At 28.1% G+C, this 18,622-nt stretch overlaps 1 protein-coding gene across 2 annotated transcripts in view; it reads right to left on the bottom strand.

The window, feature by feature from the left end:
- Positions 1 to 847: 847 nt before the first annotated feature.
- The window catches only part of LOC135961995 (sodium-dependent neutral amino acid transporter B(0)AT3), a 74,409-nt gene continuing 56,634 nt past the window's right edge, over positions 848 to 18,622 (bottom strand). For both annotated transcript variants that reach the window (XM_065513663.1, XM_065513661.1), the window contains exons 5-9: positions 15,026 to 15,173; positions 14,586 to 14,947; positions 14,351 to 14,513; positions 14,064 to 14,267; positions 848 to 2,785 (exon numbers count right to left, since the gene is read on the bottom strand). In XM_065513663.1, the coding sequence (XP_065369735.1) occupies positions 2,594 to 2,785; positions 14,064 to 14,267; positions 14,351 to 14,513; positions 14,586 to 14,947; positions 15,026 to 15,173 (1,069 nt within the window). In that variant the 3' untranslated portion in view covers positions 848 to 2,593. The remainder of the gene's footprint in view (positions 2,786 to 14,063; positions 14,268 to 14,350; positions 14,514 to 14,585; positions 14,948 to 15,025; positions 15,174 to 18,622) is intronic.

Below are 18,622 nucleotides of genomic sequence, written 5' to 3' on the forward strand. Positions count from 1 at the left end.
TACAGCTTTAAACCTAAATTAGATTGAAATTACTAACGACTGGAACTTCGATAAAATAATGATATTTGTATTAATTAATTATAGACAGAACATTTTGTATTCTGTATCAAAAAATAAAATAAAATTAAAAAATTCCAGAAAAATTTTAAAGATTTCTTCAGAATTAATTTAATATTCAAAGTCAAATTATTATTTATCTCAGAACCATTCTATAAAATAATTCGTTACGAATAAATTCATAGGATTTATTCCTAAGCACTTGAGCATTGATTCTTTATAGAATTAATTCCTTATTAAATTATTCAAGTTTTCGTTAATTCAAAGCCATTTATTAAAATTATTGAATGATTAGATTTTTCCTGGATTCTATTACAAATATTTTCATTCAGTTTGTAGTAAATTTGCATTAAAAAAAAATTAACCATTCACAATTTTAATGAATTTTATTTTGAATTAAATCAACAATAAAGTCTATTCAAATAAAACAAAGCTAATGAGTTTTTGTTGGAAATGAATAGCTGACATTTTTTAATTCTGAATTAAGATTTAGTATATTAATCTCAAATTGTTGCGCATACAGAACATAAAATTATAATTTGAACTTGTTTTCTTCAAGGAAAAATATGTAAAAATTCATACAATTTAAGAAACTATTTCTAAATATTATGAATTTAGCTTAATGAAATCAATTCATGTACAAAATTGGTTCTGTGAACAAACGAATAATGTTGACAGCCAAAGTATTCAAAAACTAAAAATTAACCGATTTTTTCAAAAAAATCAACAGGTTTCGATTATTTTATATTTCCGATTCTACAGTGTTTAATGAAAGCGTAGTTTTTTTATGCAGGTCAAAAATAATATTCATTTCCCATTATATAAACTTCTTCTTTATGTATCTGTTTACAATTATTTACAATTCTCCAATATATAATTTAATTTCAGTATAATTTAATATAAATGTGTTAAAAAAGTCTCTACATAAATAATTATTTTGTATCGCGTTGACTTAATTTAGAATATTTACGAATACTACGTGGTCTTCAAAATATCTGTACATTTTGTTAATATGTATTTCACATTTGGAAACTTTTGACACATTTTTCTGAACTCTACTTTGCGTAGAATTTAATAATTTAAGAGAAACATTTTGATTTATATGATTTTACATTGTTGATTTTAGAATAATTTAAGTTACGGTCACACATGGCAAATATTTACACAAAAAAGCGTAACCACTTTTGTAGCACAAATTTGTTTGACGTTGTTTACTCTAACAAGTGTTTTGTAAGATCAAACTGCATCAAATAATATAAAACTAAATATTTGTTTTGAATTGTCCTAAGTAAAATATATTTTATTTAGCGTTTACGTCTTTTTCGTAAAATATTTGCCGTGTGTTAGGGGTCACATATGTTTGCAATTAATAAAAACCCGATTAACCATTTTTCGAATAATCTGCAAAACTATTAAATTTTTGAGACGTGTTAGAGAATTGCGTTAATTCTTTTCCGTATCACTGTTAGAATTGCGCCCTAAAGTATGCTGTACTTTTTATAAATAAGTACGATTACAAATACAAGTGTATAAATATGTGTTGAGATAAAACGAACTAAGCAAAAAATCACAGAAATTATTATTTAAAATACATTTTAATTTGGATTTGTTTGTTATTTTAAGTTTTATTTATTTTATACTTTTTGGAACATAAATTCTAAAGTGGCAAGCAATTAATAACAAATTATAAAATTATTATTAAAATAGAAATTAAAACATTTGTATATATTTGTAGTTCTCTTATTAATTTATAGGATAAACTGTGGGGAGAAAACAAAATAAAATAAAATATTTTAGAGTTCAACTCTGTTTGGAAATGCGTTCTAAATCTCAACCTATTAAAGCGAAGTAAAAGTTAATATTCATGTTGTTCTGTGGTCTGTGAGTTTTTGAATATTCTTTTTTTTTTTTTTTTTCAACAGAAAAACGTTTCTTTTGTATATTGTATCTAAAAGTATTTGGTTAAGTAAGATAATTTATTCATACATGTATTATATTTTAAAAATTATGTATAAGTATAAATAAAATCAATTTAGGTTACAACTAAATATCTATGTATGTAAGTAACTTAATTCAAGTTCTTTCATCATCATATACTGTTTTTCTTGTCGTTTTCTTTTTAAGTTTAAGCTTTTTTTTGTTTTAATCATAATTCTTAAAAACTACTTACTTAGAATTAAAAACTACATAATTCATTAATTTACAAATACTTTCATTTATCATTTCGGTATTTTTCTTCAACTTCATCATACCCTTGTTATCTTTTACAAAATTTTTTTAATTTTAAATTGTTGTTGGTTTTTTATTTTTTAATTTTTTCTTGTTCTTAAAAATTTACAAATATAAATTAGTTCTATTTTTGTTGTTGTTGTAACTGTTTTGTTCTATTTGTAAATTATTTTGAGTTTTATATATATTTTTGGTATTTTTCTTTTATCATTTGAAATTTTTAACATTAACTTGCTCTTATTTTATGGTAAAACAGAAAATTAATGAAAATTTCTACTTAAATTGTGGATTAAAATTAATGAGAGGTCTACAAATCGAATACTTCCATTTTAAACGGCTTTTTGCTTGATGGCACATCTAGATGATTACCGGTGGCACGCATCATTGCTGAACGCATGGTAACGGGTTTATCATCGTCATCATCATCGGATGCATCACTGTGCGTCTTAACATGTCCTCCTAATGCTGGACCACTAAAGTCATTATCATCATCATCGTCCTGTAAACATGAAAGTAAAATATATAAAAAAGAGATTTATTAATTTTATGCAAATTTTAATACATTTACTTGACATGCTTAATTTAAATCATTAAAATTTAATACAAATTTAATAAATGTATGTATGTTAGAGTGATCTAATTAGAATTGTTCAATGGGCCGTAAAAATATTAGGATGTAGGATGAAGTTATTTTGTGGTGCAACGGCTCTAAAGTTTGGAAATGCAATTATACATTTTTTTCTTAAGTTTTGAAAAAAATTTGCATTAAATAATTATTTTTTCATTTTAATGTAAAAGAATCGTAATATCAACGCAATTATCATTCTAACGAGATATAAAAGGCAAATGTTTGTTAAAAATTTTTTAAATTATTAAAAATAATCCAGGAATTAACGTGTCGCAGACCACTTGAATATGAAATGTAAGCAAAAATTAACATAATTTGAGAAACATTATAATAAAAGCTTATTTCTATTTTAAATATATCTGTATTTATTTGTTCATGAAATTTTGTCAAAGAAATATTAGAATTTTTATATGATCACTTTGTGATTTATTGAAGATATATAAAGAAAATTATGTCAATATCTTCCATAGTTTTTTTTACATAAAACCTATTTAAAATAGTTTTTCCATTTTTATCCTTAATAAATCCCAAAGTAATGACCTAAAAATTCTAAAATTTGTTTCACTAAATGTTACTAAAATTGAAAAAGGGCGATATTTGAATTCTTTTAAATCAACCCTGCGTTACTCGCAACTGATCTGGTTGATACAGGCAAACATTTTTTTATTGTAAATTTTTTTAATCGCCCTAAATTTTAATCTATTTTTTGATAAATTAATATTTTTACTGCAATTTTATTTTGTATTACTCTTTTAAATACATTGCATTTAATATTGTTTTTATGTTTTCGAAATAAAAAGTTAAGAGATTATTTTCATACGCGCCTTTTTTATTGATATCAATTTGATACATTGAGACTAGTCTCGATTGAAAATAATTGCGACTAACGGAGGTTTAAAATGCAAAAATAATTATTTGGTGGCAACATATTTACAAGAACTGAAAAAAAAATCCTCATCTCCAAATTTCAGAGCCTTTGCGCCAACAGTTAAGGTCATCATATCTTCCTAATATTTTTCAGAACGTATTTCTACAGTCCATAGAATAATTCTAATATTGGAGCACTCTAATGTATATATTAAAAAACAAATAATAAAACTTAGCAATAAACATACATATCAAAATATATTCAATGTAACTTTCAGAGTTTTTTTTCAGAGAGGCGGGTGTATTAACCGCCAAGCAAATTAATAGAGATTGAGCATTTCATTTCTAAATCAATCTAAATCGTTGGCAATTTCAATGTCTTCTGCTAAAATATTTACCATTCACGAGTTTACAACATATGAGCAATGTTTTTACAGCATTTTTCAAATGTTTCCTATTTCTATAAATTTAAATAAATTAGCCCAACCCGGAAACCAAACAATTAATTTTTTAAAACCCAAATGATTTTAATATTCTCAGTTTTTTTTAATCACTCAAAGAAATGCTGAAATGCTGTTTTAAAATTTAACACAGGTTGAAAAATAAAGGTGGAACCGATATTTTCAGCATGTAATATCTAGTTGTATATTACATGCTGAAAATATCGGTTCCATTTAATTATTTTGTTAAAATTTATTATATATATTTTCAATATAAATGTAGTATTATTCTAATTACACTGTTCAACAGCATTTTTGGAACAGAATATAATACTGAAAGGGCATGTTGAGATGATCATTTTTGTAGAATAAACATATAGTCCAGCTGGTCTGAATTTTTTACAGTCGGTCAAAGTTTTAAATTTATGATTGAAAGGAGCATTATACTAAATGAAAAAAATGTTATTAGTTAATGTCTGGGAGAATTCTTATTGCCAGAGTTATATTGTGGATTTCTATTGGGATAATTTTTGTGGAAGATCTTCACCCTGTAGCTCCTCTCTTTAGGGGTCAATTCGAGTGAATTAAAAAAATGCTTTCAAAAAGGACATTTAGGCTTAAAATATTCTACGAAAATGTTTACCGAAAAATTTCATTGAGGTTCACCAAAGTTGTAAGGGAAGCTCTTTATGGTTAATTAGAAAAATTACACGCCAGCTTGGGTCTCACATTTTTTAATTAAAAATCGATTTATGATCCGAATGAGCTGAAATTTAAATAGTCCCTAAGAAGATCTACAAAACGCATATGATAGTTATCTCTTTTAGTTCAAGAGATATTTAGGTTTATGTTGCTGGTGATCTGTTTTAATACTTAAATTCCTTTTTGGAAGGACTTTTTTGATTTTCTCGAAAAAGGGTCAAATTGCCCCCTAAATAGAGTAGAGAGAGTTTTAAGATCTTCCGCAAAAATGATCCCCATAAAATTTCACAATATAACTAGACATTAACTTATAAATTTTTTTCAGTTAGTATAATGCTCTCTTCGATCAACAAATAAAAACTTTGACACACAGTAAAACAAATTCAGAACATCTGTACTATAAGTTTATTCTACCAAAATTAACAACACAACAGTCCTTTCAGAATTATAGGGTCGCTATTCTGTTCCAATCAAAAAGTCTCAACTTGTTGTACAGTGTTATTATTCAATGTTATTAAATATAGTTTGTTCTTTAATAACTTGATATTAGATTTGAAAAATCTAAAAAAAAGATTCCTGCGCTGGACGAGGTTTTCACTGACTAAAAGCAGTACAATCCCGCGAAAATCGGGACATTTGGCAACATTTTGTAGGACAGATAAAAAAACACTCTCGCTGGATCGAACAAATACTTGTCCGATTTCAAAACGATTTACGAACGAATCGTACAGGAGGACATAAGCATCCAGAATACAATAAAAGGTGAGATGCAGGGTGTCAAAGTCGACCACCTCTGTTTTGAAAACTTAGTTGACCTTGTATCTTGTACAATTATGGACAGATTTCCATTATACTATGTTAAAAAGCATATTAGAAAAAGAAAATAAAGAATATCCTATTTATTTCTGAAAGTTATCTCTTATACTCAGAATATGATATTTAGGGGACACTGAATATTGAAAATAATATAACATTATTAAATTTTATAAGCTCAATATTGGAATATTAGTTAAAAAATTTAATAATAGAGAGGGAAAGGTGCAAACATTTTCGAATAATAATTGAATTGTTATAATAATTTTAAATAATATATTATACATAAAATGAAACAATAAAGTAATGGTTTTGTTCCTGTACTTGGCACATTTGCAGTTTTTCATGAATAATTCTAATTAAATCCTGTAAATGTGACAAGTACGGGAATAGATAAAATAATAATAATAAATTAATTACGACAATAAATAATATTTATTAGTAACATATGTACATAATTTGTATAATTAAATATTAATATTTTCAAAAACATCAAAATCTTAATAAATTCTCACATTTGTACCGAATAACCATTAAATTTTATATAGCGACATAGGGAATCGATAGCCTCAAATTGGCACATGGAATTAAGAATAGTTTTGGCAATATTTAAAACCTTTTTTGAGACTAAAATTGCAGTGAATATTCGTTTAATTTTTAAATTACTTCATTAAGCTTGGTATTCTGTTCGAGTTCACGTGGAAATTTCTGTGACATTTATTAAAAAATTTGCATCGTGAAATGTAGCTAGCAAAATATTTTTATAGAAATTTTACATAATTTTCTTGTTTAATTTTGGGTTTTCTGGGGATAATCTTATACCCACTTGTGGATTGTATATTTTTCAAGATCTTTTATTGCATTTTATACATTGTATTTTTCAACAAATTGGTCACATTACATGCAAACGGACGTAACTACACAAAAATTCAAAATAGAGTTTATGATTGAATATGGTTCTTTTTGTCAAACTACATACTCATGTAAATTTTTGGATCCCTGCGATCAAAACTGACAACTTTATTAAAGAAATTTAAACGGACGTTTGACTTGATTGTTATTGATTGTATAAGGATTTTTGCTTCTCCAGTAAAAAAAAATAAAAGTTTAGTTAAGTCCGCATTTAAGGTAACGAATTATTCTATTAGAACAAAATTTAGAAGAAAAATTTTACATAATTTTTAATATTTCATATACCCAAGGTACCCCACTTTGGAGCCTTGGTGCTCCGTACCCCATAGTATTTAGAGTCTCAATTCAAAATATAAACTCAACTATAAATCCTCTATAGCCATGGGCAATTTGATTAATATCGGATTATACGTTTAGAAATTCTAGATTTAATTCCACTTTTTTTGAGAAATTTGGAAATAAATGCTGCAGTAGCGGATATAAATAACAAACAATTAAGAAAGTATAGTCGGTCAAGCCCGACCATATGATACCCTACACCTAGAAGATGATTAATTTATTTGGATACCAATATTTTAAAGATATTTATGCTAGTTAAAGTGATTTGCGGAAGTTGTCATTATATGGGAGCTAAACTATTTTCAAATAGGACAGTTGTATGGGAGCTAGGAGAGTATACTTTACGATGCACAGTAAGGCAGAATCGAATTTTTTTTGGAAATAAATCTGGCATTTCTAAGCCAAGGAGTATTTGAGTTTAAGTTATTATGGAAAAAGATGACAAATAGAGGACACAAATTTTATAGATGACAGCCAGTTAAAATAGATCCTCTAAAAAAGAGGACCTTACTTTAATTTGTTTTCGATTTTGTTACCTTGCGTTATACTACTACACCATTTTTCATTGAAATTGAGAAAATTCCAAATGAAACTGAGAATTTCAACTTTAAATTGAGAAAATTCCAAATAAAATTGAGAATTTACATTTTAAATTGAGAAAATTCCAAATGAAATTGAGAATTTCTATTTTAAATTGAGAAAATTCCAATTGAAATTGAAAATTTCCATTTGAAATTGAGAAAATTCCAAATGAAATTCAGAAATTCAAATTGAAATTTAAAAAATTACAAATGAAATTGGGAAAATTCCAATTGAAATTGAGAAAATTCCAAATGAAATTTGGAAAATTCTAAATAAAATTGAGAAACATTATATAAATTATTTTAAATTAAAAAAAAACAAAATTAACGATTATATCAGATGTGGAAAGATGTGGTGGTCTGGACAGAGAGACCAATTTCAATTTATTTTGTCGTAGAAAACATGGTTGTTTTCGTGTTGGATCCCGAACAGTTCTTTCGATACCTACTTCCCGTGGCCCCGACATCCACCTGATGGTGCAATTGGTACGCAGGCATTATTCAAATGGATAGTCGCAGAGGTTCGTTCACTGCCGAAAGCGCAAACAAATGGGTCAAAATGTTGGTCAATAAGACTGTGTACATATGTTTTTTGTTTAATGTACATATATTATTTACGTAGAGTAAAATAAAATTTTCTCAATTTTATTTGGAATTTTCTCAATTTCGAATGGAAATTCTCAATTTCAATAGGAATTTTCTCAATTTAAAATTGAAATTCTCAATTTCATTGGGAATTTTCTCAATATCATGATAATGTTCTCAATTTCAATGAAAAATGGTGTAGTTTTATTTGTTAAAATATTTGCTTATACAATTAATGGGTTTAATCATTATACAAAGTGAGAATTCAATTATTTTTTTCTTAATTTAAAACATAAAAATTACAAAATAATATTAATACAATACAATATATGTATAAATAATTTATATAATTACCTTTTGAGATCATAATGTGTATTGTTAAACCAATTGAACCCAATATCAATACAAATGCATGAAGCTGTATAAAACTATTCATGTCAGTATGTATGAGTTAGTAAGTAAGTAAGTATCTATGAAGTATTTACTATTATTTATTTATGTATGTACGTTGTTGAACTGAATGTATATTTTTGCTGCTGATGTGATTTCTTTACAATCGTTGCATATTACAAACAAACAAACGAATAAACGATTAAATAAATAGTAAATTGTTAATATAAATTACAGTTAACAGTTACAAATGTTACAAAGGGTACGCCAGTACGTATTGTTAATATTAAATAGTTTAAAAATTAATCACAAACGAAATGAGTTTAAATTAAACAAATTAGTAATCATGATTATTTAAATTCTGCTGCATGTGTGTGTGTATGAATGTTAGTGTTACTGTTGTTGTTGTTTCTAATATTATTAATTAATTGATGATTAATCATCATGCGCTAATATGTGGACTAGAGTTAGTAAAATGTTTTGTTTTATTGTTTGTTGATTTTATTATTTAGACTAAAGTAAATTAAATATTTGCATAAATGTTCATACAAATTAATTTGTTAAAATGTTGAGCTTTCAGCAGGGACTTTTAAGAATAATTTTTATATTGTTTCTATTCTAGTTTTTTTTTTATATTAATATCAGTATCAATTTTAATAATAATAATTAATTTCGATTTAATTTAACATTAAAACTACATACTCGTTCATAATTTTACTTTACTTCATTTGTATTTAAATGTTACTTTCAATTTATTTTTGTGAATAATTTTACTTCTTTCTAAATACTTTTAGTAAAAATTGTTTTCATTTTCGTTTTATTTTTATCATCATCCATACGAAGTAATTAAGTTAGTAAATAATTAATTTGTTCGGTTTTAATTTGTTGTTCTTGTTAAATGTTGTAAATAATTGCTGTTTGAAATATTTTCTAGTTGTAAAATAGTTTTTCGTTTTGTAGTAAGTATTTAGTTTACATAAGTTAATAATTATTTATTTTTATTCTCTTGGTTAAAGTTGTTAATTTTTTTTGTTAAATATATTAGTTAATAAATCATTAAGAAGGCGCTCTTCTCTCTCACACTCATCATTGTTATATTAAGTATTATGTTTTGAAGTTTTGAATTTTTGTTAATTACTTTCATATAAATTAATTTAATTTTTTTAAATTTTTATTTTCGTTTTCTATTCATATAAATTTTGTTGATGATTTGTTAAAAAGCACTTTTATTTTTTCTACTTAAGAATGTTGATTTTCATCTGATGAAGATAACAGGTGAGAGAGCGTTCATTATGTAATATTTGTTTGTGTCTGTTTGTGTAATTTTGCAGGTGTTAAAGATGAGTTATATTTTTATTGTTTTGGAAATTTTGTCTATAATTTTTATTAGTATTTTTATGGTTTATGTTGTCTTTGCTGTTTGAATTTCATTTCAACTGGGAGGTAACCGTTATTTTAAAATTTCGTTTAATAGTTTTAAAAAACATGAACAAATTTGAAAACATTTAAGATCCTTGTTTTATTTAGCAATTTAATCATCCATTTATGTTGTTTAGTTTGATGTTGTGTTGAAGATTTTCTATTTAAGCGTTTTGAATGTGTTGTTGTTGTAGTTGTCGTCGTCGTTTTTATGTTTATTTTTTATTATAATTATTTCATGTTATTTTAATTCTGTACAAAAAGAATTTAGTTTTGGGGAGTGAAAAAGAAAAAGTACAAAGAAATACAATAAAGTTACAGTAAATTAGTTAATACATTTAATTATTACAATACGATTTTTAGCAAAACCACTCATAAATTTAATAACAGTTTTATGTTTGTAAATGTTGATACAATAAACCATTTAAAATTATATGAATCCCTTCATTGCACAGTGTCAGATTTCATTGTTTCAGCGGGATTTAATTAAAAAGAAAGTCCTTTTTTAACAAAAAAAATTATTGAATACAATAAACAACATAAGCGTTATTTACAAAAAAAGTTTTAAAACAAAAAAATGTAAACAACAACAATATAGCAGTATCAGATAGTGAGATGTTTTATTGACATTAAAAATTTTTAATAGTTCTTGTTCAAAATAATCAATTATTGAATACGTTGAATTTTGTTGTTTTATGATATTTTTTTATAATTATTTTTGAATATTAGACAACATTTTTACTAAATAACAGTTTCATTGCATTTTAAAATAAGCCTGCTAAATTTGTTTGGCAGTGATATTCAAGACATCCATTTTAGGTAAGATTTTTTTTAATTTTAAGTTTTTAATAGAAAAAAGTTACAGAGTTCCGTTGAATTCAGTGAGAGTTTTTTTTACTGTATAAAACTTATTTGTGCTGAATTTGGTTTGGATATCTATATAAGTAAGATATTTATGAGAGTTTAACTATTTTCAGATAGGGCAATCGTATGATGGCTAGGAGAAATAATGAACCGGTTGTAACAAAACTGAATGAGCTTCGATCTTTGGGCAATATAAAAGCTTTGAAATTGCGACCTATAGTTTGATTACAAGGTTTGCATGGATGAACAGACGGACGGACGAACATCGCTAAATACACTCAGAAAGTGATTCTAAACTGATTGGTATACTCTGAGATGGATGTTAGGACAATATTTTTCCATATATAAATTTTAGCCTACTAAACCCTCCCCAATATAGTGGTGTATAGTATACATATTATTTTAATTTTAACATTTGTATGGGAGGCATACATACATAGGAAAACTGCGTTTCAAAAAAGATTGAATTATCTTTACCCGTTTTTAAAATTTAGACTTTAGTCCCTCTAGATTACTCAAACTGTTCATTGTCGTGAACGATCCTTTGCTAAAGGAAGATTTTCATTTTAAAAAGCTATTATTTAACTTGCGCATTTGTTGATTTGTTAGTTTAGGTCACAATTTGTAACTGAATTTTGAATCAATTCTTGTAGCCCGAATAGGCTGAAATTAGGAATTCATGCTTACACCCGATGACAGTGTAATATTATTCGAAAATTCGAATTTATGTTCGAACAATCTTTAAAACTATTAAAATAATCAATAGATCATGCATAAACCTTGTGCCAATACAGTATTATGTTCGAAAATTCTAACTTATATTCGAAAATTGCTTAAAAAATACTTTTAGTTTTATACACAGAGAAAACTGATTCGTGATAGCAACCGAATGTGTTGCCAATCGAATGATTCTGTCTTAGTGACCGAATTTTGCAGTTGTGGCTACAATATTTTGGAAGGGGCAACTAAAGTTTAGTTGCCTCAACTGAAATTCTTCTTTATCAAGTGACTTTCTGTTATTAGAACTGAAAAATTCTATGCGTGCAACCGAATCATTCGATTGGCAACAAATTCGGTTGCTATCACGAATCTGTTTTCTCTGTGTAGTATCAGAATAAAAACTTTTTACATGAAGTTTCCAGATCCAACTTTTTTATATCATATCAATTGTATAATGTAATGAATGAAAATTTCTTTTCTTCTTTTTAGAGCATTCAAATTTATTATTATTTTATTAACATCTCAATTAATATTTTTGAATGGAAATTTCAAATCTTTAAGACCTTCTTTCTGTGGTTCATATCTTAGCCATTTGTGGAATGTAAATAACTTTAAACACTCAAATAAGCCTATTTTCGAGTGGACTTGACATAGACATTATTATATTACAGGTATTTGAAAGGCCTTTTCAATGATGTGTAATGCCATTTAAAAGTTTGAATCATCGTCGTTTTTAACAAATAACCCAAAAAAAGAAATTTCATTACTTTGGCCAATTAGGTTCAGAACATATTGAGGTATTTCAAATTGTGTTACAATAGAAACTCAATAAATATTTAATATTTAATAAAATCGTTATTTATTAAGAAAACTAAATGAAATTTTCAAGGTTTTTTAATTTGGCATTCTAAATAACAAAATGTAAAAAAACTTGTCAAAAGGTCAAAGGGAATCCTGCAATTCCTAAAATTGGAGCGAAAATCCCAATAATGGTATTTTTAAAATAGGATCCACATTTCCTTTGGGGCTAGCAAAATGCTTTGGGGATAAATGGGGAACATATCAAGGTTTCTAAAGCTGCTTCCCGTTTTCTGATCCCAGCTTTGAAATTTTGATAAAAAAATCGGTCAAATTCTGACATATTAGAAAAATAGAACATATTGTTTATACCAAAATATTCTCCGTAAATATACCTTACAGAAAAACGTAAAATTGTTATATGCTCTAAAAGAATGTCTTTTTTAATAAAAAAAGAGTTAAGTCACCTTTTCGCCAAGAAAAACAGCAAAAATTTATTATTTTTTTGAATTTTTAAATTGAAAATTTTTGGATTCATAATTGATATTGCTATGAAATCTTTAGTATATTATTGGTAATTTAGCTGTCTAATTTTGCAATGAGTCCATTCGGGCTAGAAATGAGCCCTATATTTTTAAAAAAGCGGACCAAGTTATGGCAAAATTTTGAAAGATATAAATAGCACACGCAAGTATGCTTTTTCAAGGCAAAAATCGTGGGGAAATAAAATCGGATGGGAAAGAAAAATTGTACATGTCAAAGGTACCCTACTTTGAGCCCCCATATCGCCGCCCCTGGAGCATTTGTAGGTCCCATTTTAATAAATTAAACTCGAATTCTCCTTGGCTACTCCCGCATCAAATTTTATTCTGATTGAACCAGCCGTTTATTAATGCCAGATTTATTTCCAAAAAATGTTCCATTCTGCCCCACTGTGCAATGATGTTCAAGATTCAAAAAATTCAAATGCATTTAAATTTTTTAAGCTAAATTTTAAAAATAATTACATGTTTAAAAAAAAATGTTCCTTTTTTGTCTCTTTAGTTGACAAAATAGTTATAAATTATATTAACGAAATCATAAATAACATTTACATATAAGTGGTTTTCAGTTAAGATTCGTATTGTAAAAATAAATTGTTTTATTTATGTAAATTAGGCAAAAGAAAAGAAAGCATTCTATCTACAACTTACTTCAAAGTCTCCAATTGTAAAACGTGTCGCCGCTAATGAATCTTGTGGTGGCATATCCGGACTCACAATCTGTATGTTTTTATTATTTCGATTTTGTTAAATGATTTATTTTTTTTAATTTTCAAATCAAATACGAGGCAAGGTAAGCATTTATTAAGAAACAAAACGAAAATGAGACGAAACATTAAAGTGATTACAAAATGGAATTGTGTGGCAAATACTTATTTGTATGAATATACATAATTATAATAAGGATCATCATACTTAAATTGTTAGCAACGACATTAAAAAATTACACAATATCTATATTTAAATAATAGTTACATACATAAATACACAAGATCAACTTTGAATTTGATCCCTTGGTGACTTTTAACCCAATCCATACGTACAGTTTTTTTTTAACAAAGTAAGTCACATACTTAAATATTTATATAATAAATACAGACGTAATGTATTGATTTATTTAATTTAGAGAGAGAAGTGCTTTAAAATACAGTGATCTCATTACCCCAACACTACTTACATCATCATCGTTATCAATCATTTCCTTAGTGGAGGCGGTTGTTTCATTTCTTCGAATTGAACCTTGATGAATATCCAAATCAACCTTGAGGCATTGGAAGCTACGCATTAGGAACACTATTGGCATTGGCAAAACGCCAGCTAAGATCATAGACAAAGCAATGCCCATAACCCATGTTGGATAGCTTTTAGCCTCAACCGCGCCCTTTAAGTAAACAAAAATACATGTCCCATTCATTAGTCACTCGAATTATAAAAAGTAAATAAATAATTAAGTCAAATAATTACCGTTTCCGCATTCCAGGCACCATAAGTGGGATTCTTAATAATCATAAACACCACAGATGAGACGAGAATGGCCACCATAATAAGGGGACCAAAGTACCGCCAAGTTAATTGCCAGTAGATGCCAGGTCGGTAGCCAGTCATTTGATAGATGTCTTCGGTAAATCTAAAAATCAGTTATTCATTTAAGAAATAGAGTTTTACATAACATCCGAAATGGTATTTCTAATAGTTATACCTTTCATGACCATAAATATAAACGACAGCTATCATTTCCATAAGAGCAATCACAACCAGACCAATTGTACCGGCAAAGGAATCAAACATCTTCAGCCAATACTCGCCAGCACCTGTACAGAAGATGAAACCGATAATGAAGCAGAAAAGACACACCACTCCAGTAACATGTTGTTTCTTAACCCGCTTAATGATGTCGATGTCGAACAGTGTGCACAGCATGCCCTCAAGTATGCCAATCTGTGATCCCAAGCCCAGCGACAGCAACATGGTAAAGAATAGAACTGCCCAAAATGGTGCACCCGGTAACTCTACAATTGCCTGTGTGAAAACAATGAATGCCAAACCAGTACCTTCGGCAGCCTATACATTTTAAATATAATTAATAGACGTTTAATATGCCGACTTCAATTATGCAAATATTTTAAAAATTGTACTTACATTGTCCAACTCATGCGATAAACTGCATTCTCCCAGTTCCCATTCTTTTGTCTGATTCAGGCTGATTTTGGCCATTGCTTCTTCATAGACTTCCTCAGTGACATTATTTGAAGACAACATCTCATGCTTAAATAAAATGTCTTTATTTCTGAAAAATTCAAAAAACTATTAAAAGATGTTGATTTTTTTTACAACGAGACAGCAAATGATAGTCTGTAGTTATGTGTTTCTTTGAGTGTAAGCAAAATTAAATACTAAACTAAAAAAGTAATATCCGTGGACTCATTGTTAATATATGGGCAATTCCATATCAAATTCAATTCATACTACAAGCTAATTGGGAGCCTAGTTTTCGCCGCAATTTTAGCCTAAAACATTAAAAAAATAAATATAAACAGTTTAAACTATTATTTTTGTCTTTAAAATGTTGTAATATGATCTAAATACTTTCACATAGTAACATTTTATTATTTTCTTCTATTCAAATCATCTTGAAAAAAAGTTTCAAGGGTTTTTGTGTTTTCAGTCGTGATAGCGATTCTCGTGGAATTGCCCATATGCATGTATATCATGAATTCAACAAGACATCACAAATAAATTGAACTTGGGTCTTCCGATTTTTATCATATTCATTAGACATATGTACATATGTATGTACTTATGTATAATCCTTTGAGTCTTTGTCTATACATTTTTATAGTTGGAATGTATTGATTTATAGGCATTTTAAAAGTTTTTCAATAATATTCTATTTATATTTTATAGTTAGCGAGTAATACGAATTTGAAAATTTATATTTCAAGTTTTTTTTTATATCGGAAACAGTTTGTGAGCGATTTCATTGATATTCTTTCTGTTAGTTAAACAAGTAATACAAAAGTCATATGGAAAATGTTAAAAAGCAATATAAGTTACAAGTAACAAATTAATAGATTTTAAGTATGAAAATTAAGAAAATGTGTTTTTTTGTAGTTTTTTTTGGCCAAAAATAGCTATTACTCTTTGTTAGAAAATAATTTATGTATCCAAAATCAATAAAATTATTTATCCTAACCCCCATTAACACGAAGTCTGGTTATGCCTTAACTAATAGTTATACAGTCGGTTAAAATTATTTTTGTAGGAAAACTGTCAGTATAACTATTAGTTAAAACATAACCAGACTTGGTGTTACTGGGGGTAAAGAATTGTGAACTCATATAAAATGGACATAATGAGGGGAAAAGAGACAACTGCACTTGCACAACATATTTTAGAAACAGGACACTCAGCTGATTTTGAAAGTGTCAAAATATTGGACAAAGAGGGCATGGAGAGGAAAAGATATACGATTGAAAGCTTGAGGATACAACAAAAAATTGACAAAACGATGAACCTAAAATAAGACACGGCAAATATAAATATGAGTTACAGGGTTGCTATTAATTAAACGAACTGTGATATTAAACTATTTTGTACAATTGTGGTTATACGTATGTATTTTATGTTTAATATTATATGTTTAATGATAAATGTAACAATAATTTAATGTAAAGAAAATATCTACAAAAAACTGTAAGTGTTCTAAATGTTTGTTTTGAAAATATTGTTTTAATTTTAAGTTTTATTATTTAAAAAGACGATCCCTTGAGAAAGTTGACATAACATCTACGAAACGTCGGGAAAATTGTAATAAAAATATGATTTTTTATTTACATTAAGGAAGTTCAGGCCCTATTAGCTTAATAAACTCAACAACTTTAAAATAATTAAATTTGGCCAAATATAAATAATAAATCGTATTTTTGTTTCCATCGTTACATTTTTTAAAAAAAAAGTTATCTATGTAAAAATGTCATTGCAAACAAAACTCCCAATTTCTAAATGTTTTTCTTAATATGTAATATTTCTTAAATATCGGATACAATTTTAATTCGACATTCCCTAAAATGAACTTTTTTATTCCGAAAATGTTCGAATACGAGTCCTAAAATATGTGAACATATGTTGAATATAGGGCAATATATACAGTGAGCCGCAAAAGTGAGTATACACCAAAAATTATTGGATATTTTTTAAGATAATGAAAATTCTAAAATTTATCCATGATTAAAATTTTAAAGTTTCGGTTTGATAGAGATTGGCTTGAATAATATCTTTGGTTGTGAAAAATATAGATTTAAGTCGGACTATAATGATTTTCATGATCTTAAAAAATCAAAAAATTCGCTGCTGTTTACTCACTTTTGAGGCTCACTGTACCTGCCAGCGTCTTTTTGGTAGAACGTGGGGGTTTAAACCGAAGATGATTTACTGGTCTTTTACTACGGTAATTAGGCAAATAATTACATATGCTGCATCGGCATGGTGGAAGAAGGTAGAATAGGTGACCGCGAGAGCATTACATGCGAAGGTATATCGCCTCGTCTCCATTACTGGGTCCATGAGGACCTGTCCCACTTATGCTCTGGGTGCAATCCTAGACATCCCACCATTACACTTATTGGTAATGGAGCAGGCCTATAGGAGTGCATCCCGACTACCGGGAATATCCCGTGTAATGCCGGGAGATTTGGCTGGGCACATGCTCATTCTAGGCATCTTTGCAAATGGTCCTAGTATTGCAATATCGGACTGTATGTCACCAACTCTGGAGTTAAATAGGAAGATAAGGGTCCTTATACCTGAAAGGGACGAGTGGTTAAATCAGTAAATCAGTATGGTTTACTGATGGTTCCAAACAGGCTAATAGTGACACTGGGTCTGGTATTTATAGTCCCAATTTTAAAAGGAGTATCCCAATGGGTACATTCCCATCAATATTTCAGGAGGAGATTTATGCCATCCTTATATGCTACAACAAATGCTTAAGAAGGAGATTAAGGAATAATAAAATATTTTGTATGTCTTATAGTCAGGCTGCTCTTAGAGCATTATCATCATATGAAGTGAGGTCTGGTGTTGTTATGGACAGCTAGACATCCTTGAATGAACTCGGCGCACACAATGAACTTACATTGTGCTGGGTATCTGGCCATGAAGGTCACGCTGGCAATCGACGCTCTTTTATAGGTCCTGAACCGTTCTTTGGCATCCCACGTAGATACACTATGGAACACATCCGTTCTTGGGTTGAATCGGAATTTGCTCGATTTGGGGATTCATCACCCTATCCAGACGTAGATCCCAGTCGTTGCTTTCGCTCGGAAATGGTGACTTGAGGATACTTGCTGGATTATTCACCGGACACTGTGGTTTAAAATATCACCAATTTATGTTAGGTAACGTTGAGAATGAACAGTGCAGGTTTTGTGGACTTCATGCCGAAACCTCTGCACATGTTCTATGCGACTGCCAATGCTGGCAATATGCAGAACTAAATGGTTCGGAAGGGCCTAAATGGCTCCGGGACGCTATTTATCTCTCACCTAATATAATACTTGGCTTTATACGTTGCCTAAATCTGCTAGGATGAAAAATCTAAGGCTGCACAAAAGATACTTTGGGTCGCAGTGCGTAGAGCCTCACTAATAATAATAATAATAAATATTTATTATCGAATTTCTGGAGAACTCCAATAGTGAGATTCTCAAAACTTTGCTTGAGTAATTTTGTTAC

Source organism: Calliphora vicina, chromosome 5 (assembly GCF_958450345.1).
Source record: "Calliphora vicina chromosome 5, idCalVici1.1, whole genome shotgun sequence".
Classification (NCBI taxonomy): domain Eukaryota; kingdom Metazoa; phylum Arthropoda; class Insecta; order Diptera; family Calliphoridae; genus Calliphora; species Calliphora vicina.